The sequence below is a fragment of the Prionailurus viverrinus genome, chromosome C1 (genome assembly GCF_022837055.1).
Source record: "Prionailurus viverrinus isolate Anna chromosome C1, UM_Priviv_1.0, whole genome shotgun sequence".
Classification (NCBI taxonomy): Eukaryota; Metazoa; Chordata; class Mammalia; order Carnivora; family Felidae; genus Prionailurus; species Prionailurus viverrinus.
Window position 1 is genome coordinate 84,929,604 of NC_062568.1, and position 25,850 is coordinate 84,955,453.

The 25,850-nt window shown below is 33.2% G+C and overlaps 1 protein-coding gene across 1 annotated transcript in view; it reads left to right on the forward strand.

Moving 5' to 3' along the window:
- Positions 1 to 25,850, forward strand: part of LRP1B (LDL receptor related protein 1B) — a 1,903,200-nt gene that overhangs the window by 1,209,880 nt on the left and 667,470 nt on the right. Inside the window, exon 21 of the mRNA XM_047873645.1 lies at positions 9,579 to 9,761. Coding sequence (XP_047729601.1) covers positions 9,579 to 9,761 — 183 coding nt within the window. The remainder of the gene's footprint in view (positions 1 to 9,578; positions 9,762 to 25,850) is intronic.

Below are 25,850 nucleotides of genomic sequence, written 5' to 3' on the forward strand. Positions count from 1 at the left end.
TATGTATGCACTTAAATGAGATGTTCTGTGAATCATAACCATAATTTATACCACTTTACAATAGGAGTTGGAAAATATTTTCTGTAAAACGTCAGATAGTAAATATTTTAGATTTTTCCCATTACAACTACCCAGCTGCATTGTTTAGGCACAAAAGAAGCCATAAGAGTATATGTCTACAAATGATTCTGTCTGTGTTCCAATAAAACTTTATTTACAAAACCAGTAGTGGACTAGAATTGGTCTGCAGGTCATAGCTTGCTGACCGCTCATTTAAAAAATATACAGTAAAGGAGCTACAATCTCAAATAATTCTTTATGTGCATGTTTCATAGAATCAATCTTAGACAAAGGCAAAAGATAATGGGGAGGAAAAAAAGACCAAAGAAAGAAAAGCCATTAAAAATTTCTAAGTAATATTCTCAGGCTCTTCCTCAAACATACACCTTATATGTATATATTCGTACACATACTTTCTTATCAGAGTGTTCTGCATTATTTTAAAATATCAAATCAAATAATGTAATCTTTTTATATTTGTGCCCAGTAAATATTTGACACCTGTTGTGAGTTAAGCTTATTGCTAAGCTAAGAAGTAAATTCCAAATGTAAAATATCTATATTGCAACCTGTTTTAGTTAATAGTATCTAGCATATCTATTAAGGTGATTGGCTAATTTGAACAGTATGTGGAAAAACAGACTTCTCAATTAGATAGCCAATTCAACAGATTGATACATTGTGTACAATAATATTTAGATGCTGTAGACATGTATCATTCTCATAATATATTAAATTCTAAATAGAATGCTCATGGTGGAGTTTCAAATATCAAAACTTAATTTTAATGAACTAAAAACAATGTTTTACTTGTTTTACATAGATTTAACTTCTATACTTTAACTTACTGGGGGATATTTAGTATAACCGCATTGCAATTTTGCTTCAACATTTGTTTTGTGTCTATATATCTATGTATTTTTAACACCAAAATCATTTTAATATTACATAATTGAATTTGTGCTTAGGTGTCCACATATTCTCTTCCATTTCCTTTTCTTCAGCTTTTCTCACTGACCCAAAGAGTAAACATTAAAGATTTGGAATATGGTCTCTTCTTTATTATTAAAATTTCCATTAAATCCCAGGTACCAATAAATAGTTTTCATAGTCCCATCCAACTTCTTATCAGGACAGTCTCCAGTGGAAGCCACATACAGGGGTAGAAACAGTTTGTTAGGATTGAAAGTAAAACACAAAAACCATGCCCTGGAAGTGTGCTGAGGTGGGAGGAAGAGAGGGGTGGTCAGATTAATAACCAAATGATATAGCATCTGTAATCTAGATAACCTGGAGGCCATCATCAAGGTCCAATAGGATGAGGACAAATTGAAGAAGGAAGCCCTGGGCTTGACTTCATTATTTGTTCACAGCAGAAATTACAGTACTATCTGGCAGGCAGTAGCCCCTAGGGAATCCATCTCACATAACATGGAGAAGATCAGAACAGTGTATCCCACCAACCCCAACACAGGTTCCAGATAGGCTAGAAGGTAGGTTTTAATAAGGAACCCTCCCCTAAGGGTCTATAGAAACCAAAGACATCCTAACCTACTAATGGGATGTTAAGGGTCTCCTAAGGCAGAAGTGGGCCAAGGTTAGATCCACACCCTGTTGGAAAGTGAAATGAAACTATTGACATGCTGCCAAACCAATTCTCAGTAGTTTCAGGGCAAGTGAAGACTATCTAGGAACCTTCAGCAAACAGCTGCCTTAGGTAAAGGAATTATTAATACACAGTTATTCAAGCTAGGAACTGAGCAGGGACTGACACATGGTGATTGTAGGTAATGCAGGAAGCTATGTGCACATGCAACACATAGTGCTTTTTACTTTTCAAAGCATTTTACAATGAATGACAAGTTAATGTATAAACTCCATTAAAACAATAAAAAGTTTTTTTTCCTCCCTAGATTGGTCTCACAATTTAAATAATTCATTATATTTGGAACACCATTATTAGCTATTTTCTCAGGGGGGCTTTAACATTTCTTTAAAAAAAACAGTATATTTTTTTCAGCCCTGTTTTTCATGTCTTTTTAACTTTAGGATGAAAAAAATTCCTTTCTGTCTCTCTACAGTTGCTAGTCTTCTAACTCCAAGTATTTAGTCACAGTGAATTCATTTAAATATTGGGATAAATTCCACTGTCAGTTGCCACATTTCCTTCAGGGCTCTGCATTTATTTATTTATTAGATTCCCCAAATTGTATGCTTGGTTTAAATAGCTTCGGGGCAAAAATACAATAAAATTGCATTAGTTAAAAATATAACCAGCATCAGCAACATGAAAACATAACAGTAAAACAGCATGAGCATATACATACAAACATAGTCATCATTTTAACACTCCACTGGGACAAGCCATATTACAAAGATAGATTGTGTGCCAAGCCCTGAAGCTTAAGCAGCTAGGGCTCTGGGGAACCACACAGGCCTGGAACTCAGGTTGGAATGGCTATCATAGGCTCCTTAGAGATATGCAGCTCTCCATCCAGGGGAAAATCAACAACTGTTAACAGAAGCAAATTTCATTTGGCAAGAAGGTTAGGGGGAAATAAAACTCCACAATTTTTTTTCTGTGTGTTTTTTTTTTGGCAGAGAACATCATTTCTAAACATCAACACACGCCCAATCATAACAGACATTAAAAAATAAGTCTGGGGTATTTTTATTTATGTCAGAGAATTGGATGAGACCTGGAAAAGGAAAGAAAATAAAACTATGTGTGTATATATATGTGTAATAATCTACTTGACTTTAGTATAAACTTTGAGCTAATGAAATTATATATTGTATTATATATGTAATTGTATCATACACACACACACACACACACACACACACACACACACCCCCTTGTAAATTTAAAGAATCTTAGATTTTTTCTTTTCTATTTATTGTCTAAATGCTTCCCCAAGTGATCTATAAATAATAATGTGTATCTGAGCATATCAGGATCTAGCTGGAGGTCTTTCTGTAATTCCCAGTAGCCTTCAGGCTTAAATCCAAGCCATTCAGCAAAGCATACAGGGCCATTCAAAGTCTAGACCTTGCCCACCTGTCTAGTTTTCTGTTTCTCCCCTCCTCCATCAAAGACTACAGAATTTTAGGAATGATGCTGACTTTGTTCAGAATATCCCATTCTACTTCTCCCCCTGCCCCTGCCTGTCTCTTAATCATGAACAGAACTCTTTTCTTTTCCTCTGTCATAAGAATTCTTCATCTGAAGTCCCCAAGTCCAAGTTATTTTTCTCCTCTGCATGCTTTCATGGTGTTCTCTCCTACTATAGCACTTAGGACATTGCTTTGTAACTGCCTATGTTGCCTGCTTCCTTATATACCCATTCTTTTATGATCTTTCCAAGGCAGCAACAATATCTTCCATTTGGCCACCTGAACCCAAGAGCCACTTATCTGGTTTCCCTTTTTCCACATAAGCCTCATAATCTCTCTCTCTCTCTCTCTCTCTCTCTCTCTCTTTTTTTTTTTTTTTTGCTTTCCACACAGCAGCCAGTGAAAGATTTTAATAGTGTAGATTACATTACATCATCACCATTCCTCTGTTGTATAATCTCCAGTAGATAGCTACATATTGAACTGATCTTGCCATGGATGTGTGTGTGTTGTTTTTTTTTTTTTAATTTTTTTTTCAACGATTATTTATTTTTGGGACAGAGAGAGAAAGAGCATGAACGGGGGAGGGGCAGAGAGAGAGAGGGAGACACAGAATTGGAAACAGGCTCCAGGCTCCGAGCCATCAGCCCAGAGCCCGACGCGGGGCTGGAACTCACCGACCGCGAGATCCTGACCTGGCTGAAGTCGGACGCTTAACCGACTGCGCCACCCAGGCGCCGCGCCATGGATGTTGATAAAGCCGTGCAACATCTAGCCCCTGCTCATTTTAGCCACCCTTGTTCACTTCCTTCTCTTTCTGTAAAAACAAACATTGTTTCCTGCTTTGTAATCTTTGCATTTGTTATTTCCTCTAACTATCCCCTTTACTCTAACTTGCATGGCTAGCTCTTCCCCTTCATTTTGGTCTCTTCTGAAATATCACCTTTTCAGAGAGACTTCCCTAATCACCCTTGTCAAGACGTTCCCTATACCCAAGTCACTCTTTACAGCAGTCATCAAAGATATTTACTGTATATTTTCACCTCTTCTTTTTCCTGGGCACACAGCGAGAATGTACTTCTTGGAAACTTTGTGACTGGTTGGAACCAACTTGATGTGCCTCACCCCCTTCCTCTATAGCATAACTTTGATCCATTTTATTCACAACATTTACTACTACCTAACCTAATTTATGCATTTGTATAACTATTAATTAAGTGCCTGTGCTCCTCTTCCCTCATGTTAGCTCTGTGAGAACAGTAAAGTCTCTCTCTTATGGACTGTTCTATCCTAGTACTTGGAAAAATACCTGGTAATTTGCAATACATGTGTTGAAAGAGCAAATGAAGGAGTGATTGAGGCCAGTATTCTCATTTAAAAAATTATGAAACCAATTTGGTAGATCTCTGCCACTAAGATGTGTGATTGTGGGTAACAATGCTCATAGTTTTTGATTCCTTGCATCTTTCTTCTTTCCTGATTGGCAACCAATTGAAGAAACAATTCTAAGAAGGCTAGACTACATCATTAGACTTGTAATTTATTGATATTCTCATAAAATATGAAATTTTGCCATGATCTCGCAACAGAATAAAATAAATAGTATATTTTATTAGAGAAGAAATAGGCTGAACAACAGTATTTAAAAAAAAAAGTAGGGGTGCCTGGGCATCTTAGTCGGTTGAGCGTCGGGCTTCGGCTCAGGTCATGATCTTGCGGTTCGTGAGTTCGAGCCCCGTGTCGGGCTCTGTGCTGACAGCTGGGAGCCTGTATCCTGCTTTGGATTTTGTCTCTCCCTTTCTCTCCGCCCCTCCCTCGCTTGCACTCAGTCTCTCTCTCTCTCTTTCAAAAATAAACATTAAAAAAATTAAAAAAACAACAAAAAGTAAATGAATTTATAGGCACTTCATAATTATTGTATGGGCTAATTATTTCTTTTTTTCCCTATTCTTAAGCTCTACAAGAGAAAGACTTGCAAGAAAGTAGTAATGGTACAGTGATAAAGAAAGCAGCCTCTAAAGTTTATTTATGTGGGTTCAAATCTCATCTCTGCTGCTTATCTGTATAACTTCAGACATACTTATTGTGGTTTTTGTTTCTGTGAAATGAGGTGCTCTCAAGGCAGTTTTGTTTGTTTTTAATTAAAATCAAAAAGAACAGATGAGTGATCTTTTTTTCACTGGGTTTTAATCCATTCTAATATGATTAATTTGAAGCATAAGAAAAATCAAATGCCATATAAACTACTATTTACATGCAAGGTATATAGAATGGGAATTAAAATTAAAAACAGGAAAGTGTGTAATTGGTCTTAGCATTCCCCTTGGAGTTTGCCATGAGTCAAGAAAAGCTCTGAATCCCTTCCACAGGGGAAAAGATGCATAACAACATAAAGCATCATGTATGATTTGTGAGATCTTATAAATCCCTAAAGCTTATCCATGGATTTCCTGAATCTACAAACACCAGAATAAGAGACCCTATCCTAGATAGCTTTTGTTTTTAATTGAGTCTTAAAGAACATTATGGACATTAATAGATGAAGTATAAACAGGAAGGCAGCCCAGGTTGGGGGGAATTACCTGATCAGGAGGGGGAGGTATACATTAGTGACATGTGTGTAAGCATTATTAAGGGGATAATTGTTTCACCTTTTAGATTTGAATGTTTATAATGATGTATTGTATCTCCTTCTCCAGGTAATACCATCATTTTAAACTTACTACAATTAGGTGGTTTCTGGTGCCACTTAGTAGATAGTATACTCCCCCATAGAGGTTTAGACATGGATAGTTTAGGAAGAAAAAAAAGCCTCAGGGAAATATCACATTTGTATTTAGATTTATAAGATGAATGTTTATTTAGAATAAGAAAACAGATGAGTGGATTCATTCATGAAGTACAAATAGATAAACCAAATAATATCAAGCAAAGCAAAGAAAACGCAAATGGAAATGGGAAAAAAAAAACAAAAACCAAAAAACAAAAGACCTCAGACAATTAGCAACACACTCTCTCCCTTTCATAGAGTACATTTTGATTTGTGTGACCACGATTTATTTCCAGCTCTAAATGACATTGAGCTAAAAAGCTGAGATTCTATATGTAAAGTTCCCATAGTGCTGGATCACAAATATCCCCTTCTCCCAAAGCAACAATTTGCCTTTTGCAAGTCTCTTTTTTGAATCACATTAATATATATACATTTCTCAGTTTACATAAATCTTCTTGAGAATTTCCCATTACATCATTGAGTTAATGGCTTAACCAGACTTTAAAGAAGTAGATATTTGAAACCAAATCTGAAACATGTTCAAAAGAATCAAAGCATTACTTTTACAATAATTAATTAAATATAGAATTCCATTCATTATTATTGACATTTTTGAGGCAATATTGCACATGAAGAAATACAAGATGGGAAGAGGAATAGAAATGTGGTGTAGAATTTGGTAATATACTATTTAATTTTATTTAAACTAATGAAATGTTTCCTCAATTAGGTACTTTTAAATGTAAACTATGTTATTTCTTCTCAAAATGTCTTCCTATTTCACTTTTCTATTTCTTTATTTACTTAGCATGCTTATTGTTTCCAGAAATAATCTAAATGATAACCTGGAAAGATGAAAGATTATGAAGACAAAGGACTTTTTTTAAAAGGCAGAAAAAGGATTAGCAATGTAAATAAATCTGAGGTTGAGATTGATCCAAATAAATTCATATATGAAAAATGTTTCATAAATTCTGCTCTAAATTCTATGTAGCTATTGCAAGGAGAGAAACGTGATGAGTTTCAGGATTTTTCATGAATATCCATAAAAAGGACTTACAAAGAAGGAAAACTAATTTGCACAAGGGAATAAAATTAGTGCTAATATTGAAGCAAGAGTGAAATAAAATTTCCCTTACGGGTTCTCACAAGTAGATTCAAAATCAAAAGAAAATATAATTTTCAATTGCCCTACTGTCCACCTACCTCCACCAAGGAAAAAAGTCCACAAGGCAAAATACAATAAAAATGTGTATCTTCATCACTTCATCATAGTAGGAAGCTGTTAATACATATAATGTTGACATTATGCATGTACCTATATTAATACATGTAATGTATTAATACATTAATACATGTATACATGTAATTATATGAGCTGCCAGTCTCCAACTCTTATTTTACAGAATGTAGAAAAATCAATATACCATACCTTCCATTATTAAGTATTTGGAATCACTGTGTGACAACTACTTGAAATACAACTTTTATATGTTATTGGCTGAGTTCAGACTATAGGTTATAAAATTCAGCTGAGCCAAAGTTTGTGTTTTTTGTTTCAAGTAAGTTTACGTCATAAGTAAAAGAACCAAAGGCCGTTTCACTGCTGCATCAAAGCTGGCTTCTTCACCATAGAATCACTTAAAGAGCTGAATAGCTCTTGGAACATCATTTGATTTGTCTCCTTTGCTCTTCTTGAATATTGAAATCGCATAGGATTCTCAAGTTACCTTTAAAAAGACCTCAAGTTCGAACACTTCACAATATCTTGTTTATGAGATCTGTCCCAGCATTCTTTACCAATATAGTTGTTAAGCCCTACCGCTAAATGGACACTCCACAGATATCAAATTAGGTATGGTGGGAGTTTGCTGTATCACATTGCATATATATCTTCCAAATGTGCAGAGACTCTGCCATCTTTATTGTGTGTATGCAAGGAAACGTTTTGTTTAATCATGAAGACTCCAGATACCCAAAGTCAGAATGATTTGCATGACTAGAAAAATAGAAAAAGAAAATCTCATTTTGGAAAGGACTTCAAAGCCATCCTAAACTCACTGTCTTCTCTGTAAGTTAGGTGTGATGAGTATGAGTGTTCTTTGCAGTGGTTACTTTTGAAAAGAAGTCTTACAGGTTTTCTGTTACTTGGAACAGCTATTTTCTACCAAAAGTGCTTCTTTATTCCTGCTTCAGTGGGGCTCATTTTATATATTTTTCTCATTGTTGTTCATTTTTTCAACATTGCTGCTCCAGAAATACTTAAAAAGTAGAGGTAACTCTATTTTGTGCATCTTCATACTATTGTATCACCTGACATATAATTTTTGAAAGTCTTTACATAGAAACTTTATATCATAGAAAATAACAGGGTGTAACAACTAAATTTTGTAGTTAAAATAATTATGTACAGATACCCAATTTATTCCTCACAACAACCCTGCAGGCTTCACTTTCTGGATAAATACATAGTAGTTTAAAAAGATAGACTAACTGCCTTGGTAATATAAATGGCATTGTTATCTTTGACCTCAAGTGAATTTAATGTTAACTCATAACCACATGATTCTGACCAAACCATCTTATTACGTAAGTGATAATTCACCTGAAACTTTTTCAAATTTATCATAATAATATAGATTAATTGCTATTATAGATCTATTGTAGATTAATTGCTGAATATAGCTGTATGAAATACACATGTATTACATTAAAACTTCAGTGTAGAAAAATTTATACTAAAATCTATTTTACAGCAGAATGTAGAGATACGGGTTAATGTGATATCTCATAATATTAGATATTAATGAAAATTTAAAATACTGCTGATTATAGTCATATTCAATTGTTAAACTGTTAAACATCCATATAGCCAACATTTATAGTTCCTTATTCTTGCTTAAGCTTACCTGGAGAATTTAACCTATGTTTTTGGTCACCAGGTTTTGAGAAATACTGTTATCTGGGAACTGTTGAATTATTAATTGATAAATTGAACTTGAATGCATAGTACCTCATTAAATTCTTATGTGTCTCTGTTCTAATTCTAGAAGTGAAATCTTATGTCCTAAAGACTTCGTTATTTAGAGTTTTTTGTATGTTTTTTTTTTCAAAATTTTAAATGTTATTCTTCAAAGATATTATTAGTCAGAGAGTACTTATTTTTTGGTTATTTACCTCTTACTAGTCTAAAGGAAGTTGTCTAAAGAAATGTCAAAAGAGCAACCAAAGGTCTTAACATTTAGTATAGAGTATGAAATGTTTTCCTTTAATATGCCATAGAGAAAAACCCTTCCAAGATTTCATTCTTAAGTTTCTAATAAAAATCATAATAGAATATCTACATATTATCTCACTTGCTCTTCCTTTTTTCTAATGTATGTGGCACTTTCAGGAATTCTGTGGGAGGCAAGAAACATCATTTCCTCTAATTATTAATGTTCCTAAAATGAAATTGAAAATATCAGAGAGTATTACAGCTATTAAACAACTAACGTGAAAATACATTGTCTCTGGCATCGTAATACCTGAAAAGAAGAAAAAATGAAAAAAAAATACCATCGAGGAAAATAATAATTTCTTTCCTATCTTTTCCCTGTTGCCTCTCTCTCCCTCATTTCAATTTAAGAGATTCGCTCTCCTCCTGGTTGTAATGGGAATGAATTTCAGTGCCACCCTGATGGAAATTGCATTCCTGATCTGTGGCGCTGCGATGGGGAAAAAGATTGTGAAGATGGTAGTGACGAAAAAGGCTGCAATGGTACTTTACGATTGTGTGATCACAAAACCAAGTTTTCCTGTCGGAGTACAGGTAAGCAGAGTACTGGTTCAGCTTATTCCTTGGGCGTCCTGGAGATAGAATCCTTTTGGCCTATCCTCAATGTATATCTTACCTTCATAAAGTGTTCTCGTGTCTCCAGTATGTTTGCTCACATTCTATATGTAATAATAGCTAACATTTATTCAGAACTATCGATGGGCCTAGCACAGCTCTAAAAAAAGTGTTCTTCATGACTCATTTCATCATCCCAGTACACAGTGAAAAAACTGAAGCCCAGACAAGTTTTTAACATGCTCAAGTTAAAAAATATGTCAAAAGAGTCAGCATGCAGAATTGGTATTTGCAACCAAGCAATGAAGATGCAGAGTCTGGGATTTCAGGCTTTTGAAGGAGACAAACCCACAGACAGTATTGTTCTTTTTACAGATAAATCCTCAACATAAAATTTGATGAAGATGAATAGAATGGAAAAGCAAAATTATATACATTTATTTTCAACTACAGTAGATTCCTAAATTTAATTGTTCCATTGCTAAATTTCAGTAAGACAAAAGTAATGACTTCCATTCAAATCTTTGATTTGTTTTGAAAGTCACTGAAACTTTTATTAATTTTTATGATGTTATTTTATTATTATGACTTTTCCATTTTGTTTTCCCATATATAGTATGTTCTACCTGACACAATAAACTAACTTATTTATTTTCCCCTCTATACTAGATGATGAGTTGAAATTTAGAGAAAAAATATATTACAATTAACTGTTGTGGTATAATTCATGAAATGGGTTATATCATCAACAAAATAATCCATGGAAAAAATTCCATATTATGGGATATATATTATAGAATCATTTCTGGGATGATGTGAAATTGCTTTTTGAATTGCCTAATCTCTGGATGATTCATTTTGCTCCCTATTATGTATTTCAACCAAAAGGTAGAAATCAAAAGTTATCATAGCTGTGGGTAAGAGAACACTCTGGAAACCATATGACTATGGGCATTTGAAGATATAAAAAGATATGGTGTGTTTTTTTTGGACACACCTCCTGGTTACAATTAAGCATTCAAGTAAGAAATAAAGAGATAAATGTAAGCTAACATGGGCATAGAGAAATAAATACTCCTGAGGCTCATTGTTAATGAGGGAGTTCTGTTTTCAAAATGGTTACTTTTCTAACAATATTTTTCACAATTATGTGACTCTTTTCATTTGTTAAAGTAAATATTTTAGTTTTGGGCTTATTGATTAAAAACTGTGACTTTAAGTTTAGAAATTATCTTTTTGGAGCACGCTATATTGATTGAAAATTAATAGATGAATAACTTGTTAAATAATAATGTAGGGAGGAAGAACCTTTTCCTATACCCATATTGGATACCCTTTAAATTAGACTGGCCAAGGATAGATTAATAATAAAACAAAACCAGAACAAGATTATTTACACATATATCACACATGCATGTGGGAAAACTCAGTGATGAGTGACTGACTCCACAGGATGGTTACAACTTGGGCTTACATAGAAGTTTAGCAAATAATAGTAAATTTGTAGAAAAATGATGAAAGAAACAAAAAGGATTTTGAGTTTATAGGGATGGCAAATTGTAAGCAGGTAAATGTATGGGAGAACTAACAGAAGACAAGGCTAGTTAATAAAGGGTGTGCATGTCCATTTTGGCACTGATTTTTCTATTTCCTTCATGACAATACACTTCCCTAGAAAAGGATTTATACCAGTCCTCATTTCTCAGAAGTTTATGCTTATAATCAGATAAGGGAAGCTATAGCAATGCTTCTTTCTACATCTGTTGGATCTCAGATGCCTTCACTCAAAATAACACTTCTGTTAAAATGGCATATTTTGGGGGTAGTATATTTTGATCCCATACACTGGATATCTTTGGAGAATTGAATTCTGAGGGACAATTTTATGTATGTTGTCTTGGGATTTGGATTATCCCCTTAATAATGTTTTTAATCAAACATAAATAAATGTACGAAATACTTATAAACAAAAATTTAATGAGAAAAAGAACTGAAATAAAATTTATGTTGAATTATCAAAGTATAATATATACTGAAATATAGTATAACATGGCAAATATAGTTGATAATACTGTATTGTACAACTGAAATTTGTTAAAAGGGTAGAACTTAAGTGTCCAAACACACCCACACACACAAATAATAAATAATTTTAAAAATTAAAGCAAAATGTGCAAGGTAGTAATTTAAGCATTAATTTCTTTCTAATTTAATCTGTGGCTTAAACATAGTAAACCAAAATTTATTCAAACTATTTAAGGAGTCCTAACACAATTATATTTGCATATTTATGAATATTGCATATATTAAAGAGAACTTTAAACATAAGTATTGGATTAAAAATGTATACATGTCTATAGTACTTTTGATATTTTTAAAATTTACCTTAATTAAATCATTAGCTTTACAAGCTAATATACCTTTAAACTACCCAAGACACTGAATTCAGGGTCCATGTTTATTTTTCAAAGACTTCTAAATGCTAGGATAAACATTTAAAAGTTTTCAAGGTAATCTATTAACATTTGGTGGTTACAGTGGCTTTTCTTTTATACATAAATTGCCGTATATTAGAGTAAAAATGTAAGCAGATTAATGTTACTTTATTCTTATAAAGAAGAGAATGTGAGCTAAATTAAAAGTGCAATATAGTCATTAATATAGAAGAGCTTCTAATTTCAAAGGACCTATTTTTTTTAATGTTTTATTTATTTTTGAGAGAGAGAGAGAGACAGAGTGTGAGTGGGGGAGGTGCAGAGAACTAGAGGGAGACAGAACCAAAAGCAGTCTCCAGGATCTAAGCTGTCAGCACAGAGCCCGACTCAGGGCTTGAACCCATGAACTGTGAGACAATGACCTGTGTTCAAGTTGGAGTCTTAACTGACTGAGCCACCCACGCGCTCCTCAAAGGACCTATCTTCGCTAAGAACTACACTCTTCCATATTTGGTCCCTCACACCAAGACCAATAAGTTGCAGTTATATTATAGTTAAGCAATCTGGTGGGGAAATTTCATATCTACCTCTTATGGGAAAGAATCTCAGAAATGCATTCTTCACATTGGAAAAAAGAAAAATATGTGATATTATACAATGATATCAAAGTTAGGGGGATAAGAGGCCCTTTGGTGGTTAGTAAATTTAACCCAAACCTTTCACTTCTAGAAATTCATGTAAGGAACAGCAGAAGTGTATAAAGGTAAATATAAAAAGATTTTCAATGCAACATTTTGTTTTAATAGCTCCCAAACTAGAAATAATGCAATCCCCATCATTAGGGGCACTACTTAATAATTATAGTGCATTCACACAATGAACTACTCTAATGTCATTAAGAAGACGTAAGAAAAAATTTCCTAAGGATGAAATTTTAAGTTCACACTTTGAATCATTTCCCTGATATTAAAAATACATAAAGATGATGGTAAAATATAATAGGAGAAAATGAGAGAGATTTGGTCTTATTAACAAAATACATCTCTGATGAATTGAAATAAAATATAACAGAAGTGGTGGATTGAAGCTGGATGCCTGATTGGATTGGATATGGAGACCAGTAGAGATGCACAGGTTAGGTTTAACAGGAAATGAAGTTGGGGACTGGAGCTAGGCTCACTGATGAAAAAAAAAGAATTGGAATAGGACTCCCTTACTTTTGAAAGAGGGGGAAAAAATACATCTGGTTGCTTCCTAGGATGGTTACTTAAATGAAGTTGTGTGCCTAGAGAGATGGAAGGCAATCAAGCCAATCCTCTTGCTGTCTCAGAGACTGAAAGTGATTAAAAGACAAATACAAGATGGATTTGTGAACCATGAGTAGGGGTGGTTATGGAGTGGGCTGAAGTAGAAACAGCAACACCTGTACAGAGTGATAGATAAACACATAAAGTCAGAGAGAAAATTGAGAATTCCTACCCAAGGTGAGATTGAAAAAAAATTATAAAATCCATGAAGAAAACAATCTCTAATAAAACCAGCCATCAAAAATCAATCATGAAATGAATTTACTCAAGATTAAATGAAAACGAGATGTCTAAATGACATATCTTAAAAAAAGGGTTTAAAAGAAGTATGTTTGAGATCCTCAAAGAGAAAAAAAATGGAAAAGAATATCCCGAAAGTGAACAAGAATATACCTATATTTGATTATATATAGGTGTATGATATATTGAAGTAGATATGATGATTAGAATAATTGTAACAGAAAAAGGTGGAAAATGGTACCTATTAGACTTGAGAATGAAATATGTCAACACGGAAATTTTAAAAAATTCTAGGATGGACATAAAGGAAACAAATTGAAAAAGAATAATGTACATTTTACCCAGAAAGTATTACAGAAAAAGAGAAAATAAATAAATAAGAAAGAGCAGTTAAGATATATGTTGAAAGGACACTTGGGTGAGTCAGTTAATTGTCCAACTTCAGCTCAGGTCATGGTCTCACAGGCTCCTGGGTTCGAGCCCCAAGCTGGAGCCTGCTGTGGATTCTGTCTCTCTCTGCCCCTCCCCCCGCTCTCTTTCTGAAAAATAAACATTAAAAAATAAATCAAAAAGAAAGGCTACAACAGATACAAGAAAGTCCATGAGACAATATAGGTATTAACAGAAACACACACACACACACACACACACACACACACACACACACACAGAATAAGTTTTAGCTAAAGTGAAGAACTTGATTCCTCATAAAGAAGTACATTCAGGCTTCTGAATAAAATTAACAAACTTAACCCAAACTTCTAGAAGTCATTTTGAAATTGGATATCATCAGATACTGAAGCTACCAGAAAGAATATTAAATTACCTAAGAAAATAGGTAATGCCACAAGAAAATAGAGTAATAGATGCTGAGGGAAGAACACTTTCAAGCTATTATTCTATACCCAGGTAAAATATTATTTAAGATAATTCAGACATACAAAGTATACTGTTATTTTCCACATTTTTCCACGATTCTCACTAGGAAAATTATTAAAGCAATAAAAATATTGGTATTAGTGAGAAAACGAAGGGATAAGTTTAGGGACCAGAATAAAATATTGCTGAGACTAACCACAGCAACAACAACAAAAAAAAAACAAAACAAAACCAAAAAATTTAATTATAAAAATACAATCTTTAATAAATATTTTGAAATGTAAGTATCTTACAGGAAATAATACATTATAAACTTTTATACAGCAAAAATTACAGAAACCACAATGAGAAAACAATATTAGGAACAAATTGTATTCATTTATTCTAACCCATTAAAAATCAAATGGAATAAAAATAAGCAAGAATTTAGATCTAAGAATGCCTAGAGCAAATTAATAAAAATATAACACTTTTCTTAGAAGTAAAAAAAATACACTTTCTTTTACAAGGCTTATGAAAGATTTTTTGAAAGGAGCATTTAGTGTCACAAACATTTAGTGTCACAAACACCTTCAGTAAATTCCAAGAAGTAGAAATTATGCAGCCAGAATTTCCTGATCTAGTAATTATGAATAGTAAACAGCCCTTCTATTTGGAAATTTAATAATAAAGTAAGACACTTTTTTATCTTAATTCTAGAAGGAATCAAACTGGAATTGTAGAACTTTTAAAAAATAAAGATCTGTATATATCAGAACATATGGAATATAAATAAAGCATTGCTCAAGGAAAAATTCATAACTTAGTACATTTATATGCAAGTGTCCCAAAACTCAGTGAATTTTTAGCCTTTAACAACTTCAGAAGTATAAAGTTATAAAATCATCGAAAACATCATCTGAAGCTTTATTTTTAACATATAGCTAGTTTTGTGAATCTTGAATAATGAATGTTTAAGTCTGTTTCTTGTAGCTTCTAGCAGTTTGCTGAACAACAGGAGCTGAAACAAAAAAATAGTAATGCTAAAAGGTTATATTCTAAATTTGCAAAATTACATGTAATGTAAAAGTCAGTTTACAAAAGTATAATAGATTTAGATAAACTTTCAAATAAGTTTTATGCTTACAACATTTGTATTTCTAAAGTTATTAAAGGTTAAAACTGCTCTAAGACTTTGAGACACATATATTTACATTAAAAAATAAAAATAAAAAAACATTTTTAACAATATGTAAGGGAGACAGTATTCACCAATTTCCTTATGTTTTGTTATGTTTCTCTACTCTCTTGCAGTTAGGTTGGGGCCAGGTGACTAGTTCTAACCAATGGACTGTATCACTTCCATGCTAAGGCAGTTAAGCTAAAGTGAGCACCCTCCTGCTCTTTTGCCTCCTATCCCAGTGACCTTTTAAATTATCAGTCTAAAGAGAAAATATGCAGATTTTAGTTTGTTGTTGTAGCAAGGTCATCCTAACTAATGCAATAACTAACTCAAGAAGTTAGGACATACCAACAACACAAACCAAAAGAAAACAGAAAAACAGATTAAAATTTAAATTTAGAAAAGAGAAACAAAAAACACCATAATTTCAAAATTCAAGCCCTAAGTTTTTGAAAGAATAACCAAATTTGCTAATACATCAACTGACCTAATAAAGAAAATACACTGAAAATTCAGTCCATAAATGAGAACTGGAAAATAATCAGAAATGCTGAAAATCATACCAATTAAAGAAACTAGTCATGTTTCAGAAGTTAATTTTAAAACTTATGTTAATAAAATTGTATATTCAGAAAATATACATTTCCAAAATTTTGTCTAGAAAGGAAAATACGGGTAATTTATTTTATTACAATAGGAAAAACAATCAAGATCTGTCCCCTTCTCATCATTCTTCCAAAAGCTCCATGTCCAGTTGAATAGTTCTACCAGATATATCTTTTTTTATAATTTTTAAAATGTTTTTGTTTATTTTTGAGACAGAGACAGAGCAGGAGCAGGGGAGGGGCAGAGAGAGGGAGACACAGAATCTGAAGCAGGCTCCAGGCTCTGAGCTGTCAGCACAGAGCCCGACGCGGGGCTCAAACCCATGGACTGTGAGATCATGACCTGAGCTGAAGTCGGAGGCTTAACTGACTGAGCCACCCAGGTGCCCCTACCAAATGTTTCAAGGGACGTTGTTCCAATGCTGTTTCATCTCCTCCAGAGCATTTAAAAGAAATAAATCTTTTAAGTTATTCTTTTTAGCAACATAGTATTGGTTTTACAACTCCCCAAAATTATAAAAAGTACCTCCCTACACACAAAAATTACAGACCCTTACTACCACCATTCTAGATAAAGCATGAGCAAATCCAACAGTATATTAAGTGAATAATTGTCCACACACACAAAAAAATCTTCCTTTTTAAAAGCAAAAATGGTCGCAAAGTGACGAAGGCAGTTAATATAGAATAAATAGGGGAAATATTTGAAATACAGATCATAACTAATTACCCCAATTCTTTGGTATCATTTTTAAAAAGACCAACTACTATAAAAGTTGGCAAAATTCAAAATGAAGTATAAAAGGCCCTTAGACAAGTGAAAAGACAATCACCCTCACCCATCAGAGAGTCAGATCTATATTGGGATTGGATGTTTTTTCAAAAGCAGATTGGTGATTATTAACAAAACCAATAATATCCTATGTTGGTGAGAGTAGATGAAGTACACACTGATGTCAGTGAATATTGATGAACCTCTATGGAAAGTTATTTGGTGATATATCTAGGTGTTAAAATGTGAATACAATTTCACTCACAATGCCACCTCTAAGACTTTATCCTACAAATACACTTAATTCACTGGAGGAGTGACATGTACAAAAGTATTCATTTAGATACTATTTTTTAAATATTTAATAAGGGGTTTAATAAGCTTAAGTCAGTAAATATATTACCTGTATACCAAATAATTGACAATTTACAGAACATATTCTCCATACACAAAAGTCAAATTAGAAATCAGCACTCAAATACTAGAAAGCCATGAATCTGAAAACTAAAATTACACTTCAAAATAATCAACAGATTAATAAATCTTAATACGTATATGTAAATATTTAGAACTGAATGACATGGATATACTGTACAATTTGTGTGAAAACTTTTTTTCAGCAGACTCAATTTTTAGAAAAGTTTTATGTTCGCAGCAAAAGTGAGAGGAAAGAACACATACCCCATGTCATATATAATCCCTGTTATATGTGCCCCATATACCTCCTGTTATTCCTACACATACAGCTTCCTTTACTAACAGTATCCCACAACAGAATGGCTTATTACAGTCGATGAACCTGCATTCCTACACTGACACATCATTATCACCCAAAGTCCACAAGTTACATTAAGATTTGCTCTTGGTGTTGTACAAAGTGTGGATTTTGACAAATGTGCAATGATGTGCCATGTGCCCCCAAGGTATCATACAGAATGGTTTCGCTGCCCTAATAATCCTCTGTATTCTGCCTGTTTACACTCCCTTTACCCCAACCCCAGGCAATCACTGATGTTTTTACTGCCTCTGTAGTTTTACTGTTTCTAAATATGATGTAGTTGGGATCATTAGTATATATCCTTTTCAGCCTGGCTTTTTCTTCTTTCACTAAGTAACATGCATTTAATTTTCCTCCCTGTCTCTTCATGACTTGAGGGCTCATTTGTTTTTAGCAATGAATAAATTACATTTTCTGGATATACCACAATTTTTTAATCCATTCATCTGCTTTTTAAAGATAGCTTGGTTGCTCCAAGTTTTGGCAATTATTATACAAACATGTGCATATAGGTTTTTGTGAAGACATCCCATGGAGCATGGTTGCTGGATCATATGGTAAAAGTGGGTTTTGTTTTGTAAGAAACTGCTGTACTGCCTTCTACGGTGGCTGTACGATTTTTCCTTCCTAATAGTAACGAATGAGGAGTTCCTGTTGCTCCAGATCCTCACCAGTATTTGCTGTGTTTTGGATTTTCACCATTTTAATTATAGCAGGATTCTTGCACAGAGAGTCATAATACCTAGGCTTCTCTTTCCAGGAAGCAACTTTATTCATGCTGGTACGGCTCCGTTGGGTTTGTACAGAAGAACTGAGCCCCGAACACCACATGGCATAGTTTTTTTTTTTAATGTATTTTCTATTTCTTTGTCTCACATATATGGTATCACACAAACCTGCAGTCTGATTACGTGATCTCATGTTACAAGGTCATGAGGGATGTTGTCATGTACGTATATAGCCAGGTTGCCTTGAGGTTTGTTTTTTTTTTCTTTCCTTAGGGAGGGGACTTACCACATAATAGGTGTATAGTAATATTTCACTGTTGTTTTAATTTGTATTTCCTTAATGATAGATGATTTTGATCATCTTTTATATTGCTATTTCACTAAATTGTTTCTAATAACTCAATGTTACAAAAAACCTAAATAGGCCAAAATAGGGCACTAGATGCAAACATTTTGGTATATCCATGCCTTGCAGCAACTTCAAAGATGGGAAATCACTGTAATACGTGGACATGGACATTTCTGGTGATTAAGTGTCAAGTAAAAAGTAAAGGAAAACAATAGGGGGCATAGTATGTAACTTTTTTTATAGAACAGAAGTATATTTTTAACAGTAAAGCATATTTGTAGAATTCGTAAGAACTTCTCAATATTTGTCTCTGAATAGGGGGAATGGATGACTAGAGAAAAGAAGTGAGACAGTTTATACTTGTACAGTCTCCTCTTATGATTGACTGCCTTTAAATTGGGGGCTGACCCATATAACTCTTACTCTAGATTCCATTGGAAAAGGCAACATAGGTTTTCAAGTCAAGCCCCAGGGAAGTGTTAAGAGTTGAGGATTAAATGCTCTTTAGAAAAAGTATGTAACAAAACTCACTGGCACACATGGGGATTTAACTCTGACATTGGTTTCATAAACAGCTTGCTCTGTGCTGATCCTCTGTGTAATGAAAATCCTCTGGGGGTTTCTGTGAATGGCAAAGTGTTACTCTTTTCCATGATTACATTGTTTTGTTTTCCTTCCCCATTGTTGTCTCAGTAGTAACAAAGTGAAATGGTTAATTTAATCATTATTTAAAAGCAATCTGAATAATTAGGACCAAACATTTCCTACAGTGGAATAGTGATTTTATTGAAATTATATGATGAATTGCATATGCAGAATTTCTAAATACAGCACTTTCCTCTCTATCCCCCATCTATAACCAACCTTATAGAATTGTTTTATTTATTTTTGATGAAAACAATGTGGTGAGCTCTCCACTGTCTATGTGTTCTAGAGCTAGTAAAATACTTAGCATATTGCTTCTTATGAAACTTAGATAATTCTCTTTTGATTCTCCCAGTGGCAGTTTTGAACATGTTGTTGTATGCTATCTATTTTTTTCTCTTCAATCCTATATGTGAAGAAGAAAATATTTTTGCTCAGAGGACTTTCTTTAATATTAATTTTTATTCTTCTCTATAAAATGCCTAGTCCAATAACCTCAGAAACATTTTTATTAATTTTATTAAAATTTCCTATCTTCCTCCTTCTCTTCAACAAATAATCTTTTGTGGTGTACCTAGTTGTCTTACTTATCATTCATTTATTCATTCACCTTTTGCAATCTAACACCCTATCTCAACCTTTGATGGAAATTGCTGTTTTGGTGTTCACCAGGGGTTATTTCACAGTCCATACTCTTCTGTGTCTTGAGTCCTCCTCTTCCATTCAGTAACGTGAGTTCAGATAAATTGCTAAACCTCTAAGTTTCAATTTTCTAATCTGTAAAATGATGATGTTGATAATGATATAATAATAATAGTAATAATAATTAGAATAGAACATACAGTAAGTGCCTATTACACAATATGATCTTGATGAATGATACTTTATTTTTTTAAGATTTTTAAATATATTTTTAAGTATTCTCTACACCCACTGCGGGGCTTGAACCCACAACCCTGAGATCAGGGTCACCTGCTTCACTGACTGAGCTAGTCAGGCACCCCAACCTTTGACTAATACTGCACTTTGATCTCTTTCTCTGTAACATTTGACCTTTTTCTGCAGGGTCAAAATGTCCTGTCCTTGAAACCTTTCTTATGAAGTCTTATATTGGTTGTCCTCTATTCACTTACCATTTATATTCTCTTTTTTTAGTTCACTTTTCCATGCCTGCCTCTTAGATTTAAGTTAAAAAAATACTTCTTGAATGCCTAAAATGTTTCAGAAATTGTGGAGATTTTTCTCTTAATTTCTTTGTTTTGCTCCTTCTCATCTTTCTGCAAAGAAGGTATCCACAGCAATCTCTTTCTGTTCCCAAAGTTTTAACTATCACTTCTAGATAAATGTCTCCCAAATCTCCGTCACTGGAAATCACTCCATGCTTCAAACCTGTTGTTTTCCTATGCTATGCTGCACATCTCACTTTTTCTCTGAAGTCAGAAATTTTTCCGCATTTCTCTATTTTTTTTTTTTTTTTTTTAGAAATATCTTCGGGGCCTCTGGGTGGCTCAGTCAGTTAAGCATCTGAGTCTTGATTTCGGCTCAGGTTGTGATCTCATGGTTCGTGGGTTTGAGCCCTTCATCGGGTTCTGTGCTAAGAGAGTGAGGCCTGCTTGGGATTCTCTCTCCCTCTCCTTCTTTCTCTGTTCCTCCCCTGCTTGTGCTTTCTCTCTCTATCTCTCCCAAAATAAATAAATATATAGATAGATAATAAAATCAACTTTTAAAATTTTTTTAAGTTTTTAAAAATTTTAAAAATTTAAAAATTGCAACTAAAAACCTAATCTTTAGGGGCGCCTGGGTGGCACAGTTGGTTAAGCATTCGACTTCAGCCAGGTCACGATCTCGCGGTCCGTGGGTTCGAGCCCCGCATCAGGCTCTGGGCTGATGGCTCGGAGCCTGGAGCCTGTTTCCGATTCTGTGTCTCCCTCTCTCTCTGCCCCTCCCCCGTTCATGCTCTGTCTCTCTCTGTCCCAAAAATAAATAAACGTTGAAATAAAAATTAAAAAAAAAAAAAAAACCTAAACTTTAAACATCCTTCAAGCCTCTTCAAATTCTCCAATCTTCTAGGATAAAAAAAGAAACGTCTTCAATTCCTAAACATTTGGATTTGAAACAGAAAGTACCTTTAGATATTCTAACTTGTAATCATTTTTCAGGTCCTATTGAATCTACCTCTACAATTTCTCTACCATCACCCATTCCACTCTTTCCACTCACGTATCATAGCGTATGATAAGCCTTTATTATCTGTCACTTAGACCACTGTGTGGGCTACTCTGTCTTTCCCTGACAATAATTAGCTTCAATCCATTCTACACACAGCTTTGGCTCCCTCTTACCTCATAAACTGACCTGAGTACATACTTTCTCAAAATCTTTCAGTGTTCCTCCATTTTTATAAGAATATGAGACACTTCATGAATTAACCATCAACATTTCATAAACTGTGACTTCAAACTACCTTATTATTGCTTCTGGAGCAAGTCCCGCCCTTTCTTGACTTTATGAATTGACATAGGAATTGCATGTTATGCGTGGATTAGATTCAGCAAATAAAGCTAAAACACCATGTATTCAAAATGGCCATTGAAAATCAACTATTACACTCAGTATATGTGGTTCTGTGTATATAGTTCTGATAAAAATCTGTACATATAACTGTGCTATTAAGAAACTAACTTTTAGCATAAAGTAAAGAATATATATGCAAAATTGTTACAGTGTTTTCCCTCATAAATGGAAAGAAGACCAAATTAAGAAAGAATTGATTTACCTCCACCCCCATGCCCTGACATATTCCTGTTGAGTAGCAAGAGTAATCAGTGTGCTATTAAATTATCTCTCTCTTTCTGTTTTACTTGCTTTTTGTTTTGCAGAGTGTATATATTTGAACATTAAAACTGTACACTTGAGGCAGCTGTCTATATGAATTGTTTTTCTGTTTCCGTATGTAATATTCACTGCCACACTTCAAAACCTTTCCCAATAACATCTCAGTAAATCTTTTTTTTTTTTCAAACCAGTCCTATATATTTTCTGTTTCTGAAATTCTGTCTCACTCTCTGATTTCTATATGGCTGTTCTTGTTCTGTTTTTATATGCTCAATAGTAGAACATTTATCAGTACTAGACTTATTACTCCACAAGGTCAGAAAATTGTCTTTCCTATCTTTCTACATCGTTCAGTAGCTAGGCAAACACATTATACTCAAAAATAATTACTGAATTGAATTGAAGCCAAATATTGTTAGAGAAATAGATAAATGTGTATGTAGTATTGAAGGTTAGTAGTATAATTTTTTATTTAAAGATTGCAATTCAAAGACCAGTATTCAAAAAGACATTCTGTTATTGAGAAAATCCACTTGGATGTTCTCAATGATTCATTGCTCTTCATTCCCATATTCTCAATATTAACTGCCAATTAGATCCCAGGATAGCAATTATTCTTTTATAACATATAATGTCTTTTATTAAGATAAAAATATATCAAGCATTTTACAAAATGATAAATCTATTTTTTTTAATGGACAAAACAGTTTAACAGAGAAAGAGAAACTCTAGAATTGATCATATAAATTTATTTTGGGAAATCATCACATTTTCTAATGATTCCAGAAACTCTTAGTTTCCCTATATGTGTTGACTCTGTGCTGGCTTTTATCCTAAACTGTATATTTCAAGTTAACATAAATAAAACAGTCCTTATAATATCCTGAGTGTGTGTGTGTGTGTGTGTGTGTGTGCATGTGTGTATGTGTGTTTATGTTTGCACATGTGTGTGATTTCTCTAATTGTCATGATACCAAGATGATGATTGTTATTTCTGTTGTTGCTACTTTGTTACTTGGCTACTGTTATTCTCTTTGCTCAGAGGGCAAAACTACAATTTCCATAACATTCATGTACACATAGTAATCAAGTTTAAAACATTATAAGTAGATCAGAAAAGATTATGTAAAACTCAGTAATAAACTCCTAATATTATTTTCAGCATGTAATATATTTTTAAAGTATAATTAGTAAAGGCAAAGTAATTGACTTAGTTATTTGAACTTAAGTATGAACATTATAAATTATTTTTAAAGATTTGGGGTTTTTAGAATATTGGATATTTATAATTTCTATCACACATTTTAATATTACTAATCTGTATTTCATTCTTGTAATACAAATTTTCCCTAAGTCTCAAGGTTCTTGTATATAAAGGAGGAATCTTAAATTAGAAATCTGTAATATTTATTCTTTCAAAATATTGCACCCAATGATGACTATGTAAGGATTTATCTTAATATGAATCAAGTAAAAATCAACATTCTTTAAGCATACTTACTGAGATCATTTGCTGTTAGGTTTTACTGATAAACTTGTATACCCTCTTACCTACATTTTTGTAAGAATTAAAACCAAATTAAAACCAAACAAATAAGAATGGGAGAAGCAATTACATTTCAAACCTCCCCTACAAAATTGGAGAGAGGAGAGAGCTATTTAAATTTGTAAATTTTATCTAAGAAATGTAACCATATGTATTTATGTATCTGGTAGCATAATCTGAGTTAAAATTAATACTCATTTGAATACGATTTTTCTTTACCTTTTCCAGGCAACATTTAGATCATGAATAGCAAATAGGTTTTACTGCTGTTCTGACTCTAAAAGATTGATAATGGTTTATGGACAGGTTTTTTGAAACAATTCTAAGGTTATGCTGGAGTCAGTGGTTAAGAATATCATGATGGATTAGTGATATCTCGGGGCGGGGGGGACAACAGCAATAGAAATTACTGCATTACTCTTGAGCTCTCCTTTCATTCTATGGTACTTTCAGATGAATGCCTACAATTTAATACTTAAGTACAGAATGCCATACTTTAGACTAAAATTATATGTTATGCATCGACTTTGTCTTGCTAACTAGATTATAAACTCCTTGGTGGCAGGGAATGGTTCTTAGGATTTTCTTATATTTCCTATAATTCCAAGGGAAGTGTAAGTCACAGAGCAACCTCAACATAGAATTTTCATAAAATACATTCGTAGAAACTATCAAATTTTATGGCACATGTATGTACATTTTATCACCATCATTTTAAAAATGAGCTAAGTTTTGTTTTTGGTTTTGTTTTTGTTTTTGGACTAGTTATGCAGAAATATGGTAGAAGGGAAATAAATAGCACAAAAGGAGTCATTGAAAAATCCTGCTCTCCGATTCTAGATTTCCTGTACCTCTTCCTCACCAGAGGCAATGACTGTTAGCTATTACGTAACCTCCCCCAGAAAGAACTCAGAGACAAACCTGTCTCTATGGGTATACTGATATGTGTATGGAAATATAGTCCTAGATAAATATATTTTACCATGCAAGAAAACACTAGATTTTGTGCCTTTTTTATTGGTAAGTTTTGGAGATTGTTTTATATTAGGCAGGATTGTCTCATTCTTTTTCACTCAAGCGTACAACTTCAATGTGTGGATCCATTGTAAGTGATGTCACCAGTCTTGCGATTTTGATTTAAGTTTTTGTCAGTCTTTTGCTAATATATACAAAGTGGCAGCACATGCTTTTGTATAGGACCTTTGTGCATTTGGGCAAATGTATTAATGAAAAGAATTCTAAAATTAAAATTACTGTGATGAAGAGTTGCTGCACTTTTTATTTGTTGGAATTCATAATATTTCCCTACAGACAGATTGCCCCAGTTTGCAGACTCATCAACATTGGGGATGTTACACCCTTGTTAAATCTATCCTTGTATTATCCAATTTTTTCATCTAAACCAATCTGGTAGAGGAAAAAAAGGTATCAAATTGCCATTTTAGCTTACCTCATATTGAAAGGTATTTTTGATCATCTTATGTTTGTAAGTCATTATTGATTCATTGTGAATCTTGCACTTGTATTGGTATATTCATCTTTATCTTATTTATTTGTAAGATCCCTTTTGTATTTAAAAAATGTCCTTTTTTCCAAATAAAATATTTTTTCTGGTTTACCACTTTGTGTTGAATTTGTGTATGGATTATATTGTTGCAATGTGGAATCAAAAATATTGATGAAATTGAGTTTATCAATTTGTCCTTTATGTTTTCTGGATTTGTGTAATGAACATTTCAAGTTTTTGTTATCTTAATATCTATCTTATTCTAGAACATGTGTGTATT